Here is a 14246-nt window from a genome sequence, read left to right on the forward strand (position 1 = left end):
CCAATATATTTTCTGATCTTTTGGCAAGCTCATAGATAACCTGGTGTACATGTATACATTTTCTATAAATGCCTACACATAAAAATGCAAAAATTATCATCTACCACATATACTTGTTTATGTTATTCCTAAAGAATGCCTCAAATACTTCCTAGTAACACAGCCAAAAATAATTACCTGTAGTTCCCCATGTGCCGATTTTCATGCTCCTCTTTGGAAATCTGTTTACGTACTTGTGCAAGTCTTTCCTTCTACGAATCAGGAAAATAAGACAATTAAAACAAAGAGCACTTAAGCCACAAGCTAAAAACAACACATCTTTTGCCTTCCTACCAGTTCTTCTTTTCTCCTTTCCAGTGTGTGACGCTGCTTCTCCCAGTCTGAGGAACCTGGCGACAGTTTTTTCATGGAACCTTGACCATACAGTCTTTTTTGAGACTCAGCCTTCTGTTGAGCTAAATTTTTCCTTTTATCGCTTGTCCTGAAACACAGATGTTATTCTGTCAACCCAATGCTGCTGCAATGAGATGCATTCATCTCACATATATCATCTGTATTTTCCAGTCAGCCATGTGAACTTTATGCCATAAGATTAAAACTGAAACTCTCATTAAGAATTTTTTTCTCTACTAACTTTTATGGCTACAATATTTTCACACTTTAAGATGTTCTTTGACGACTCTGTACTGTAATTTACTGTACAAACATGATTCTGTCTATTTTCCTGAGGTGTAGGTTTTTTCCAACATATCCCAACTACAAAGTTTTCCTGTGGGGTAGGGGGTACGGCTGCTGACTGTATGTGAAACTGCTGGCAGCATATTTCTTGTGTGACCACATGCCCATGACCGCACTCCTATCCCCACTTTAAGACCTGTTTGGAAAATCAGTTTTTAATAAGTATGAAAATTACTATTACCATTTATTTTTTGCAAGCACATCAGCAAAAAGAAAAATCAAGTCTGGGTTAATTTCAACAGCAAAACTGCCAGCATAGGAAACGTTTCTATTTTGAAAATACCAGTGTGGGAGAAAAGGTCTTGATTTTCTCCTAACCCAGTTCAGATTTCAGAAAAGCAAACAAACAAAAGAAAAAATACCAAATCAGAGCAAAAGAGCGAGCCAGACTGAAGAGGACAAGTTTACCGTATGTTGAGAAGCTTTAATGCATTTAGCAGAACGCCTTTCTTTACATCATAGTCTATTTTTTGATCAGTTCCAAAGCTTGGGGCACGATTAATCTGAAAAAACAAGATACAGAATACTCAGGAATATTCAGGTTCACTGGGGACACATCTATTTTAACAGGATTTGGAGAAACCATTCTTTCAAATACAGCAGAGATTAAGAGAATACATGTTAAGAAGCTCATGTCTATTTCTGGTTTTGTTAAAAAATAAGAGCATTGAGTATCAGGAGTACTGGGAGCCAGGAGATGTACCTTTCAGACACCAAGTTATCCAGACACTTACAATGAATACCATTCAAGTACTGGCAGTCAGTCTCATCTATTCCTGGTTGCTCCCAACAGAAAATTTACCATGGAAGTGCTGTTAAACACATTGTAACAGACTATGTGCCATGCGAGGTAGTCCAGCACAGGAAGAGTTAAACTCTTTCCTAGTCCCATTCTGAAAGCAACTTTGAATACTCCTCTAAAGAGTAACAACTATATAAGGACAGAAAGGGGCTGTAATTCAAGGTCTTCTGGAGAACATTTAAATAACTCCTCAGATACTCTCTGAAGCAACACCTAGAGATCTAAGTTACTAAATCAGTACATAATTGTGAACACATAAAACAACAGTCTCAGTAACAAAAAGCTTATAAGCTAAGTACAAGATAAGAGATTTAAAATGTTACCATAATTATAAAGGAACAAGGGAAATGCAACTGAGAATCTGTAAGACTCAACAGCTAGGAGTCCTCACCAACCACCATACAACCACTGTCAAGCTTTGAAGCCCCTGCTTAAGAACTTTATTTTTCAGAAAGCTGTGAGGAGGGATAATGAAGTAGCACCATCAACATTCCTAAGAACACCTTCCAGGCAGGTAAAAACGTGTACACATGAGAAATGGATGCTAATAAGCAGGAATCTTGCCTCGATAGTGAATGAGCAAGCAGTACTGGTTACAGAAGCAACAGATACTAAAGAGCTTCAGAAGAGAAAACTAGTACCTTGTGCCCCACACAAATGAGAAGTGGGATACAGTTAAAGTGCTCAAAGCAGAGGACAATTAAAAAAAAAAAAAAAGGCAGTTCATTAAAATTGCATTTTAACACTTTAGATCCATTAGTGTATCTTAGAGCCTTGACAGCTGTGGGGCAGAACTATTTTGGCTGGTGAGTTACCAAATGTCCTATTGCTGAGTCCCAGCTGCCCCATCACTTATGGTGAAATCCAAGGAACCTTTGGCTTTGCGAATCAGCTTGTTTACTGGTTTTGCAGACAGGCTGGCAAAATGAGCAATGAGAGTTGATGTTGAACAAAAAATTGTGGAAATTCAGCCGAAATAGGGAAAAGGTGTATACATACTCTTTCTTAGAAGACTCATCCAAATATTTAATTGACCGATCTTAGACTGATCTGCTCATCTGTCACACCACAAGGACTAATTTTTTTTCTGTACTGTGACAGTAAAAATATTTATTGACATCCATTTTCAAAAAACATGTGAATGCTCCACTTTCAGCTAAGCCAGCATGTAAGCAGTAACAGAAATGAGCACAAGGATTAAAACCCAATTCTCCAGCATTTCATTAGAGAATACTGCTAGCTGACAAGACCACAGACATATTGCATCTCATTTTCAACATGAAATTTAAACAAGACAACTGCATTGATTAAATGCAGCTGATAACTGAAATAAACTGGAAATATTCTGATTTTTTTTATATCATATTGTCTAATCCACGAAGGATTTACGAAGTTTTAAAAACACACGCATGGAGATCCGGTATGAAGCCTTATGCTTCAGTCCAACAAATACTGAAGTACACAAAAAGCTCACTAGACTGAAAAGAGACATGAAAATCAAGCCCAGACTCCGTATTCAGGAGAAACAACAGATGTGGAACAAAATCATATTAAACTTTTTAATCTATATCAACATGTTCCAACTGAAATTATCCTTTGAAATAATGTTTTTGCATGCATTAAAAACAAATGGACAGAAAGATTTTTATTAAATCTTCCAACAAATGAATGTCTAATTTTTTATGTACACTGAATCCATAAAACCAGTGAGACTGCAGTTAGATATGGGGACTTACCTGGAATATGTAAAACGCTGTGTTGGTCTAATATTGAATTCCTATATATGCATAGACACATGCTCACAAAGCACTGATGCATAAACTCCAGAGCATAAAAAAGTGCACACTGTTGTATTTATATTTGGTTTAGGTATTTCTTAGTTTACAACAATCTGAACTACAACACCAGGCATAAATTCTGCATTACTAAAAATTTCATAAATACGTGTTACGTACATGAGCACCAGTGAGAATTAACACTAGGAAAAGTGTAAAATAATTTAAATAACAGTTTCTTTCCTACAGGGTAAGTTTTGCCAAAAACCTACATCCGGCACTTCTGAACAAATGAAACTGTACTGACTGTGTCTATTAAGCAGAAAATTAAAGTGGGGTTAGGAAACATGTAACAAGGCATTTGAATTGCTATTATGAAGCAAAATGCTATTATGAGACATAACAAAACCACTGGACACTAAGGTTTTCGTCACTTTAATGCAGTCATTTAAGAGGCTGAAAAGCTATGGCATTCACAGTTAAAGCTGGAGCACTGCTGTATCACCTGCAGCCTCAATTTTCTGACACTCCATTCATGACTAATGTTTGAAATCCCAATACTACTGTGACCTCAATCCTGAGGAGTAACCAGAAGTGCAGTAAAACAGTGATCTAGTTCTGGACAACTACTGCAAACTTGGCTTGGGGCAGTATGTTTCAGGTAGCAGTAGACACAAGTCCAGTACAAATAAAATCTGAGCAACTGGGTACATCAGAAAGTTAATACATAAAAAGTAGGTGTGAATTTACGTTCATTAGTACTTCTACATTAACTATGTGTATATGTATAAGTTGCTTTGGATAATTTATCTTAAAAACATCAAATTTTCTTATCTGTTGCATATAGTAACACACAGAAAAGCTTCTTGATAAATAAATACAATATTCCTCTATATGGACTCCTGGATATAATGTTTCTTACATCTATTATGTTTACAATATCACAGTTTTATCTCCTTACTTTAGCTTCTTTACTTTCTATGGCTTTCCAATAAATATAGAACTCAATTGTTCACATAAACTTTTACTTCCTCCAACTGAAATCTTCAACTTTTGTTTCATAATTAGAATTTCACTGAAAACCACAGTTTTCACACTCAGACTGCTTGTAAGCACAGCAGTTGGGTAACTCAGTGTATTTCAGGATTACATACTTGTAAGTAGAGGACCACTATCTGTAATGCTTAAATTAAGAAGCGTCAGTTGAAGTACATCCTATGAGGGCACCCATCAACAGTTAAATCTGCAAATGATTCTGATTTTACAAATATTACACTCCATAAATGTGTAAGATACACCATTTCCATCTTCACCAAGACATGTGACAAACTTCAGCCTGGCATTTCACTTCTTTACCAAACCAGTCAAAGATCATATTCTCACCTGCCACCCTGCAGCCTATTAGCATGGAGTAGAAAAAGAAATTTTTCAATACCTATCATGCATACCCATTGAAAAGACATTTCAAACATAAAAGGAGATCACATGAATTACTTTAAACCTAAAATCAATTGAATAAAAAGTTATACCCTTTCAGTAATATGAATTTAACCTCTGTTCAATCTGTAGGACAGCATGAATGTTTTGGGAAGGATCTCATTCTTTATTAAAATGATTGAGATTTCTAACAATAGAATTTGACAGGCAAAAGGAATTTTTAAGCCATTAAAAATCCTGTTACACAGAATGCTGTTAGTGTCTATCATTGAGCAGATCTTTGATCAGAGACAATCATGAAGTCCATTCTAATCGCTCATTTCTAAACTTCACAAATTGTGCAGTGCTAACCACCTTTTTGTTGGCTTCAGCAGAACGCTGGTTTTACATGGCAGTTCAAACTAAAACAACCGACTGCTGTAGAAGTGCTCTGTGAAACAGACACGGTTTTTACCAAAGAATACAAGCAAAACAGGTGCTCGTGTTGCAAATCTACAAAGAAAACTAATTGCTCCCTTTCAAACTTTCAATAAGCTGCAAGAAAAAAGGTTTTAAGGAAATGTTAGTAAAATCAATGAACATTTGAAAAAAATCCATCAACGTGCAGGTTCAATTACCCAACATCACTGTAAGTGAATGCTGAGTCAGCTCAGAACTGAGAGAGACAAAGTCTGAGTAAATCCAGTTTATTTTGCTGAAGTTTGGTCATTTTCCACCAGATACATTACTGATTGAAATGCAGACCTTGATCTCAAACAAATAAGATTACATTTATGTAATCTTATGTAAACTTTATGAAAAATAGTATCACAAGAACAATTCAAGTGCCAATGAAATGCAAAGAGATACATCTGAAATGTACTACTTAGAGTAGAAATACAAGAAATGCAAATACCACCACCCTATATATTCAGCTGTTTGACATCTACATATAACTACACATGTAAGGGGCTAAATACTGACTAGAACAAAGTGTTGTTTTGTTAAATGTGATCACGGGTGAGAATCTTAGAAGTCTTGGGCAAAAACTTTATGTTAAGAAAATCGCTTTTCCCTTAAAATATTCCTTAAAAGAAAGTACCATCCTTTATTTTTCATGTGGCTATCCCTTGTTTCCAGACAAGATATAAGGTTGCTGACTAATCTGTACAACAGTACTGTAGTAATCTCAATAATGTACCAGTAATACTGTCACAATAGGTATTCATAATATCTGGTTACCAAAGCATTGTATAAGCATCTGTTGGCTGAGACACAATTATTTAATGTTCAGTGACCCAAGAACTGGGACATACACATCACTAGGTTGCGTTAATATAACATTAGTCATTTCAGCAGGAGAGCACATCTTGAATACAGCTGACAAAAACAGGATTGCATGAGGAGTCCCAAAGTACAATCAAATAATGACAGCAAAGGCCTTGAAAATCCAGGGACTCTGAGATATACACCAGTCACAGCAGCCAAGTAGTGTTCGCTAAAGAAATGCAACCTTGTGAACTAACACTGGGTCTAGGGATAACAAAGAGAACACAAAGCAGAATGGAGGAACTGTAAAACAAGCCAAGTACACTAAAACTTGAAGCAATTTGAAACTGCTGGCCAGTGAATGAACAGTAAGTGTACGGTGGCAGCAAATGAATAAAAATAACCCTAAGGGAAGCTAAGAGCAAAAAAGAAAAAACCTTCACCATTAAGAGTGTGTTCTTCACCAGGAAGAACACAAGACACTGAGAACTTGCTATAATCACCTACCCATAATTTTTTTCAGAAGCAGACCTCTCCTGCCCTTGTTGGCCTTTGGGTCTCCAAGGCACCGGGCAAGGTAAATGTTATACATGAGAAAGGAGTAGATACCAGAAAGTTTGTGTATGTGAGTTTTAACTACTTTATTAATAGGAATTAGCAATAATTGGATACATTGGCTTAAGATGCCCAAAGTAATTATAAGTGGACTGTTGAAGTTTTTAATAGATTTTCCTAGTTCATTTCCACTAAATAGCAAGTTTATGGACCTGTATATAAGGCTTCTCTCACCCACATAAATCACAAGAGAATTTGGGTACCTGGCACTTGAAGCAGTTATAAAAAGATGACCTTTTCCTCCAGTGATCTGTATAAAATGAAGTTGGACAAGGCTGAAATCCATCCAATAACTTCAACTGCATGATTTTCTTATTTACATAAAATAACCTAACTTGTAAATTTTGGTCAGAAATAGTAAACCTGGATTTTCTGGGAACCAAAGGGGGATCTAGGTAATTGTTGCTACTCAGAAAGGATGGAGGCTGCTGGGACTGCACAGATGCTTGCCAGAAACATTTGGTGCCACAAGATGGCAATCACGCATTTCCCACAGCCCTCACTTCTGTAGAAGGTTCCGGAAGTTCAGTAGCATCAAGGAACAGGAGCTCTACACTGCATCAAGGCAAAATAAACAAAAGTCACCTCAGGAAAGCAGAGTCATTATAAATGTTGTGTTTCTCATAACAATTTATTAAGGTATCTTTATAAAAGAAAAGTTACACGAGGTATGGGAAAATAAAACTAGATTTACCATTCTAATCCTGTTTGGCAATTTTCCCGTAACACTGGGAATACTCAGGACCTTGTCATTAGTACTTGTCGCCACTATTATAAAGAATGATTCACTCTCTTAAGGGGGTTTTGGCAAGAGGGAAATGGCGGAAAGAGCTAAGTGTGAAAAGCTGGGGAAGAAGCCAGAACAGGATTAAGAAAAACAAACAAGCAAAAAACACACCATGGTTATGGACAGATATACATATGCATGTGTACGCAGAGTACACGTGTGTGCGCATATATACGCACTGTATGTTTGATCTTTACTAGACTACATATAGTATGCATAGTGTGCATATACATATATAGTGTATGTTTGCTGTCAAGAGTACTGCAAAACACACAAACAAGCACAGTAAAAAAGAGTGGATGAGTATAGAAACTGAATTACTAAGTTTCAAAGTTTGAAGTTTCTGTTTAATTCAATGTCTAGCAAAATAAGCTGGATCACCAAATTCCTGGATCACCAAAAGCAGAAAAGGAAATAATTAAGACTTCTGTGTTTAAAAAAATAATAACCAGGTACACGACTTCAAGTCCTGAAGTATTCTACAGCAACCCAAGATACCAGAAGAGCGTTTACTACTTTATGGGATCCCTCCCTCTTAAACAGAGAGTCTGGGACAGTATGATTCTCACCATAAATGGTGAGTCAAACCTCCTAAAATCTCCATGCTGCTTGTAAACATCCAAGCAGATAGAGGGCTATCCTTCAGAACAAATTCACTACACAGGTTGACTCACCATCTTTCATAGAAGAGGTCTGCCACCATTTGCTACAAGACCAGATGAAATGCATTCACAGACTAATTCCAGTCTGTACTTAAACAACTACATACACTTATATGCAAGCCACAGGCAAGCTATAGATGATACTCTGGAAGTGTAGAGCTAAATAAAAGAGATATAGGCTTCGCTTGAGAGAAACAGAAGATGTCAGTGTAATAAAGACTAAGATCATGTCATGTGCTGCTTTTGGCTAGCACATCAAAGCTGCCAAATATGCCTATGCATGTCAATGGTGAAGGGATTTTATCTAATTAGAATTATACTGAACCACTGAAAGAAGCGTGACAAAGCAATTGCTGAGAGCATTAATGGCCTGAAAACAAGGTTATAATTCAGTAAGTTAATCGTGTACATTTTGCTCATCAGTAGCGAAATATAATTCGCGATTTATTGTCAATAGACAGATTTTTAATACATTTTGCATTTTTCCTCCAGTTGTACAACCTCCCAACCAGTTAACATCATGATATAAGACAATCTGAAAAAGTTAATCTATATGTTATTAATACTGTAATTAAAAAGACACAATAGACAAACCACAAACATTCCTGGTTGAAAATGTATGTGAGCACCATTTCAGCTTAACTGTGCCACTAACATATTAGAGAAGAAACATTTCTGCCAGTACATTTATGACAATTGTTTAACAGCATTTCATGTATACAGAATTAGTTTCCTCTGTTTATGATTTACGTGGGTGCTTTTAAAAGCCACAGGAAAGGAAAAGAACATATATCCCCAAAAAAAGAGAATTAAGACCATACAGTCACAAAAGTTCCCAGAGCTATACTGTAAAGCCATATTCATGAAGGAAATCTATATAGTACCAGATTGCTATAAACAAGGTCCTTCAGCTACAATAACAACTGGATTAACATCACATTTTTCATTAAACCTTCATAAACATCTGCAATGCCATATTCCTTCAGGAAAACAATTACGTTTACCTGAGTCTCCAAAAGTCACTGCAAGGCAATGCTTCCATATGGATGCTGCAGAAAAAGCACCATCTATGTACTCAACAACAGTATATGTACTCAACAACAGCATCTCCTGCGATGCACAGATTTTCTTTAGAAGTTTTCTTACACAAACATGGATGCAGTTGGGGGTTTCATTAACTTTACTCTTAAAAATTTACTTTCCATTTGTTTAAAGAGGTTTACCTCTAGGAGCCATGGTTTTAGTTTTCTGTCCAGCAGAATATCAAATCCCAGGACTTCAAAGCAGACACTGTCACTTCCTGGTGCTTGCCCTGGCCTGCACATGCGATAAGCATGAAGAACATGTGGCTCTGCAACTATGAGAGTCTTCACTACTAACTCCTGTAGGGATTTGTTTCAGAAAAAAATCATCAGGAGAGAAGACACCAGTATATATTGAACTAAAGTGTTTCATACTTGAATCTTTGAACTTTCATTAAAATATCTACTAAAAAAATACTTAAAATACCAGATAAATTGTCTATAATAAACCCTCTGGAGTACCAGATACATTTTTTATACAGCCCTGGAGTATCTTGTTATCGTTTTTATAGTACATACATAATTTTAGATATGTAATAACTTAAATTCTAAAAGCATATTGGGAACAAAGTATAGTATAGTATACCCAATCTTTACACATTTCATTTTGCAATATAATTTCCAATAAATATTCTCAGAACCATACATACGGATAGTGTCTAGACTCTAACAATCTCAGACCTATTACTCATGTAAAGACACCTGTAACATAACCACTGACTTCAACGGTGCAGGTTCAAGTCCACAGATCTATGCAACGCTGACTACAGTTTTGTAAATATTCACACATAAAATTCACTTCATACTTTAGAGAAGCCTCCAAGAATTTAAATGGGATCATTCCTTTGATTTATATTACTTATGTGAATAATTGCTTGAAAGGGCTTTTGTTCCTTAGAAAAAGTTCAACATTGAATTTATAATCACTCTCTGAATTTAGTCTTTTAAAAAAATATAATCATCATTTATAGCAGTATATTTATTTGTGGTATGCATTGCTGAGAATCTGGATTAACTTTCAAAAATCATTCTGGATTCCAGAAGCAATTCATTTTCTAAGAATACACACAATAAAGAAAAGGCATATTAGTATTATCTTACTGAAATATCATCCCAGAACTTGGAGACATCAAGATTATTTGTTTGTAGAAACTCAGTAAACCATTTTATGGAGCGTTTGCTTCCTTTGTCTTCTGTTTCATCCCGTTCAAAGTGTTCATTATGTTTATTGACAGAGTAGTTAGTCAGATGCATATACAACTGACTCTGAAAAAAGGAGAAAAGACATTAAAGGACCCCTCAAACCCCAAACACTTAAACAAGCTCTAGAATGGTCAATTTTCAAAATAATGAAAATAAAAATACATTGAAGCAATAATGACATAACTCATATTTGCAAATACACTATGTGCAGACTTAGTGTTTCTGATTGTTGGAGATTTCACCCACTGAATGTTCTAGCCTTACAACAAAATCTGTTCTCGTATTTAACGGTCTTGTTTAACATCTTTGTTGCTGACATGGACAGTGGGATTGAGTGCACTCTCAGCAAGTTTGCCAATGACACCAAGCTGTGTGGTTCAGTTGATACACTGGAGGGAAGGAATGCCATCCAGAGGGACCTTAACACGCTTGTGAGGTGGGCTGATGCCAACCTCATGAAGTTTAACCATGCCAAGTGCAAGGTCCTACACCTGGGTTGGAGCAATCCCAGACATAGCTACAGGTTGGGCAGAGAAGAGATTCAGAGCACCCCTGTGGAGAAGGACTTGGGGGTGCTGGTCAATGAGAAAATGAACATGAGCCAGCAGTGTGTGCTCGCAGCCCAGAAAGCCAACCGTATCCTGGGCTGCATCAAAAGGAGCGTGACCAGCAGGTCAAAGGAGGTGATCCTGCCCCTTTATTCTGCTCTTGTGAGACCTCACTTGGAGTATTGTGTACAGTTCTGGTGTCCTCAACATAAAAAGGACATGGAACTGTTGGAACAAGTCCAGAGGAGGGCCACAAGAATGATCAGGGGACTGGAGCACCTCCCATATGAAGATCAGCTGAGAAAGTTGGAGCTGTTCATCCTGGAGAAGAGAAGGCTGCGTGGAGACCTCATAGCAGCCTTCCAGTATCTGAAGGGGGCCTATAGGGATGCTGGGGATGGACTCTTCATTAGGGACTGTAGTGATAGGACAAGGGGTAATGGGTTAAAACTTAAACAGGGGAAGTTTAGATTGGATATAAGGAGGAAATTCTTTCCTGTTAGGGTGGTGAGGCACTGGAATAGGTTGCCCAGGGAGGTTGTGAATGCTCCATCCCTGGTGGTGTTCAAGGCCAGGTGGGATAGAGCCTTGGGTGACATGGTTTAGTGTGAGGTGTCCCTGCCCATGGCAGGGGGGTTGGAACTTGATGATCTTAAGGTTCTTTCTAACCCTAACTATTCTATGATTCTATGATTCTATTCAAGCCAGTTGTAGTCGACTGATCTACTGCTCAACATCTGGTTAGGTATATATCTGCTATTTTTACAGGTCTGTATGTAAACAACTACCCCAAAAAAGAGAAGAGATTATCATAATTTACAGAATTATTACATTCCCCAAGAAGCAAACAATAAAGATGGTATTTTTAAGTGGTATTTTAAAAGTGCTGAAAGCAGCCTGGCATCTGTTTCATAGACAATCCCACATTTCAGTTTTTGCTGTAGCTTATTTATAAGAAATGTTCTCATGATAGTGGTACTTTACAAAATCTTTTACATATAAATTCATCTGCCATGTTGGTATCTGCCAAAATTGCTCATTTTTGAGTGGCTGATGGCCATACATCAAATAATTTCAAAATATACATTACATAAGTGAGTGCTATAGCTCCTTTATAAAGCAAAATGTCACCAACAATAGATTCATGATACCAGTTGCATGGAAAAACAGTAACTACCTTTCCATGGCAAATTTATGAATCATGATTTATATATATATATTTATATGCTTATCCTACGATACATACTATTGTACGGATCAATTCAGCTTTCCACTCACACTACCATGATGACTGAACTCATCACAATGAGTTCTCTGTCATCTGTCATCCCTTACTTGAGTGTAGTTGATATTCTAAACTGACCATAAGACTTCTGTTCCAATTTCTTTTTGATAAGACAGCTAATAGATAACACAAGCCTTCTGCTGTCATCTCACTGCACTCACTCATGTTTAAAACACCTTAATGACACTAACAAAACCAATCAATTTAATTGTAGGTTAATTAATATATTGTATTAGCACTATAAGTAATTAATTTCTCCCATGGCTTCCAATTACTGCTTTGATAATCATTCTGAAAACTATTGGTTTTGAGTTGTTATAACTGTATTCTTCCCATGAAATTCAAATCATTTCAGACAAAACAATTACTTTTCAGACTACAAAACATGAAAGTGTTTTGTTCAACATCTGAACTAATCTTTAATCTGAAGTTATCTGGTACAATGTCATTGTGGAACAATGTCATCCAAAGAACAATGTCATTAGTGATGAAGCCAGGTTATTCCATACAATAGACAAACTGTAACATGAACAGTTGTGAGAACACAGAAATAACTGCCTGTTCTGTTCATCCACTCAGAGCAGATTTCAGTGCTGCTAAGATAGTAATGATAGAATAATATTAAAAGCAAATTATTCCAAACATAATATTGGAACCCTTCCAAATAGACCACTTGTACCAGGATCCAAATTATACCTGCATTCTTCAAAGGTGCTCTATGAGACAGTCACAATGTTAAGTGACAAGCAGGGAGAAGGCTCTCATGTTGTCTACTGCATAATTACACTGAAGCAGCTCTAAAGTATATGGCATTGAAAAGGAATGATACAGTAGCACCAAGTACAGAGTGAGGTATAAAACCCAAATCTACTGATGCCTCCCAGTGCTTCAGATCTATTTCTTTCTTAAGAGACACCCGAGTGTCTGGCTGTCCCAGAAGAGAGGAGTTACACCTCTCAGCAGGAGGGGAGATGCTATACATTGAAGAAGAGGATTAAAGTGTTCAAAAACTTTAGCATGCCCCTTACCATTTCCTTCCGCAAGTTTACAGGCAACCTAAAGCTGTTAAGTATATACTCCTTTCCCTGCCGAAGTGGTCACTGACAGTACCAGAAATAGATTCCCTAGCATTCAGGGGTTGCAGTGACCACTTTCATGCAGTGGTCTTTTCTGTCACTGTTCCTCTGCTTATTGCATATGTTCCTAACACAATGGCTAAAATATTGCAGGATCCTCAGCAGAAGCTCCAGACTTCAGGAATGTTAAACAATGATCTAACAGGAGATAAACCTTAACCCCATACCCCACCACGAACTGAGTCTCAGATAAATATAAAAGCAATTTACCCGTTATTTTACCTCCTCCAAACACTACACAGGTAAAGAAATTTCTACATGCACAAGTAATAAATTGGAATGAACTCCAACTTACCAAATTTGAGTCACTGGGGGGATGATACTTTTCTGTGCCCATTCTCACTAGTCCATCATGATATAAAAATACTTTTAATGGATCACAGGAGGTGACAAGAATATACACACGTAAATCAAACTTGTAGCCTTCCATAAGAAATGGCTTGTCAAGATATTCCTGAACAATCAAGTGATCCTGAGCTTGTAGCTTTTCTGCGTTTCTTATTAAAGAGATCCTGGTAAAAACGAAAGCTATTTTAAAAACATGGAACTTTAACATTACTCTTCAAAACAGACTCTTGTAGGCACCCAGCCAGGTAGTCAGTCTACCTGCAGAAAGACATATATACTTGACTTGTAGTGTAAAGAAAAAGTTCTTCCTTTACGTGGGTTTTGGTTTCCTGTCTTTTATTGTCTTCACTGGATGAAAAAAGGCAATGAGCCATTTCAACAAAAATTTCTGCTTCCTTTGATTCAACAATTTGTAACAATAGGTTCCCTTTGCACTTAAAAACTGTTCGGCAGAATGACCAGTGTCCAGCTTCTGCAATTACTCCCCCTGCAGCTCTAAAAATCGGCTTCTAGTCTTCGTCACAACTTCTGCCTGAGGTACAGGTTGCAAAGAACTTTCAGTGCTAGCCTGACCTAGTGA

The 14246-nt window shown here is 37.0% G+C and overlaps 1 protein-coding gene across 5 annotated transcripts in view; it reads right to left on the bottom strand.

Annotated features, from left to right (window-relative positions):
- Positions 1 to 14246, bottom strand: part of TTLL7 (tubulin tyrosine ligase like 7) — a 71483-nt gene that overhangs the window by 31440 nt on the left and 25797 nt on the right. For all 5 annotated transcript variants that reach the window (XR_009724187.1, XM_061345199.1, XM_061345197.1 and 2 more), the window contains exons 7-12: positions 13614 to 13830; positions 10248 to 10412; positions 9288 to 9446; positions 1147 to 1241; positions 334 to 481; positions 178 to 251 (exon numbers count right to left, since the gene is read on the bottom strand). Coding sequence is in view for 4 of the 5 variants with exons in the window: in XM_061345199.1 (XP_061201183.1) it covers positions 178 to 251; positions 334 to 481; positions 1147 to 1241; positions 9288 to 9446; positions 10248 to 10412; positions 13614 to 13830 (858 nt within the window). In the remaining variant the exon portion in view is untranslated. The remainder of the gene's footprint in view (positions 1 to 177; positions 252 to 333; positions 482 to 1146; positions 1242 to 9287; positions 9447 to 10247; positions 10413 to 13613; positions 13831 to 14246) is intronic.

This window comes from Neopsephotus bourkii, unplaced genomic scaffold (genome assembly GCF_033783945.1).
Source record: "Neopsephotus bourkii isolate Nb327-2 ecotype Australia unplaced genomic scaffold, CSIRO-AGI_Nbou_v1 NB_234, whole genome shotgun sequence".
Lineage (NCBI taxonomy): Eukaryota > Metazoa > Chordata > Aves > Psittaciformes > Psittacidae > Neopsephotus > Neopsephotus bourkii.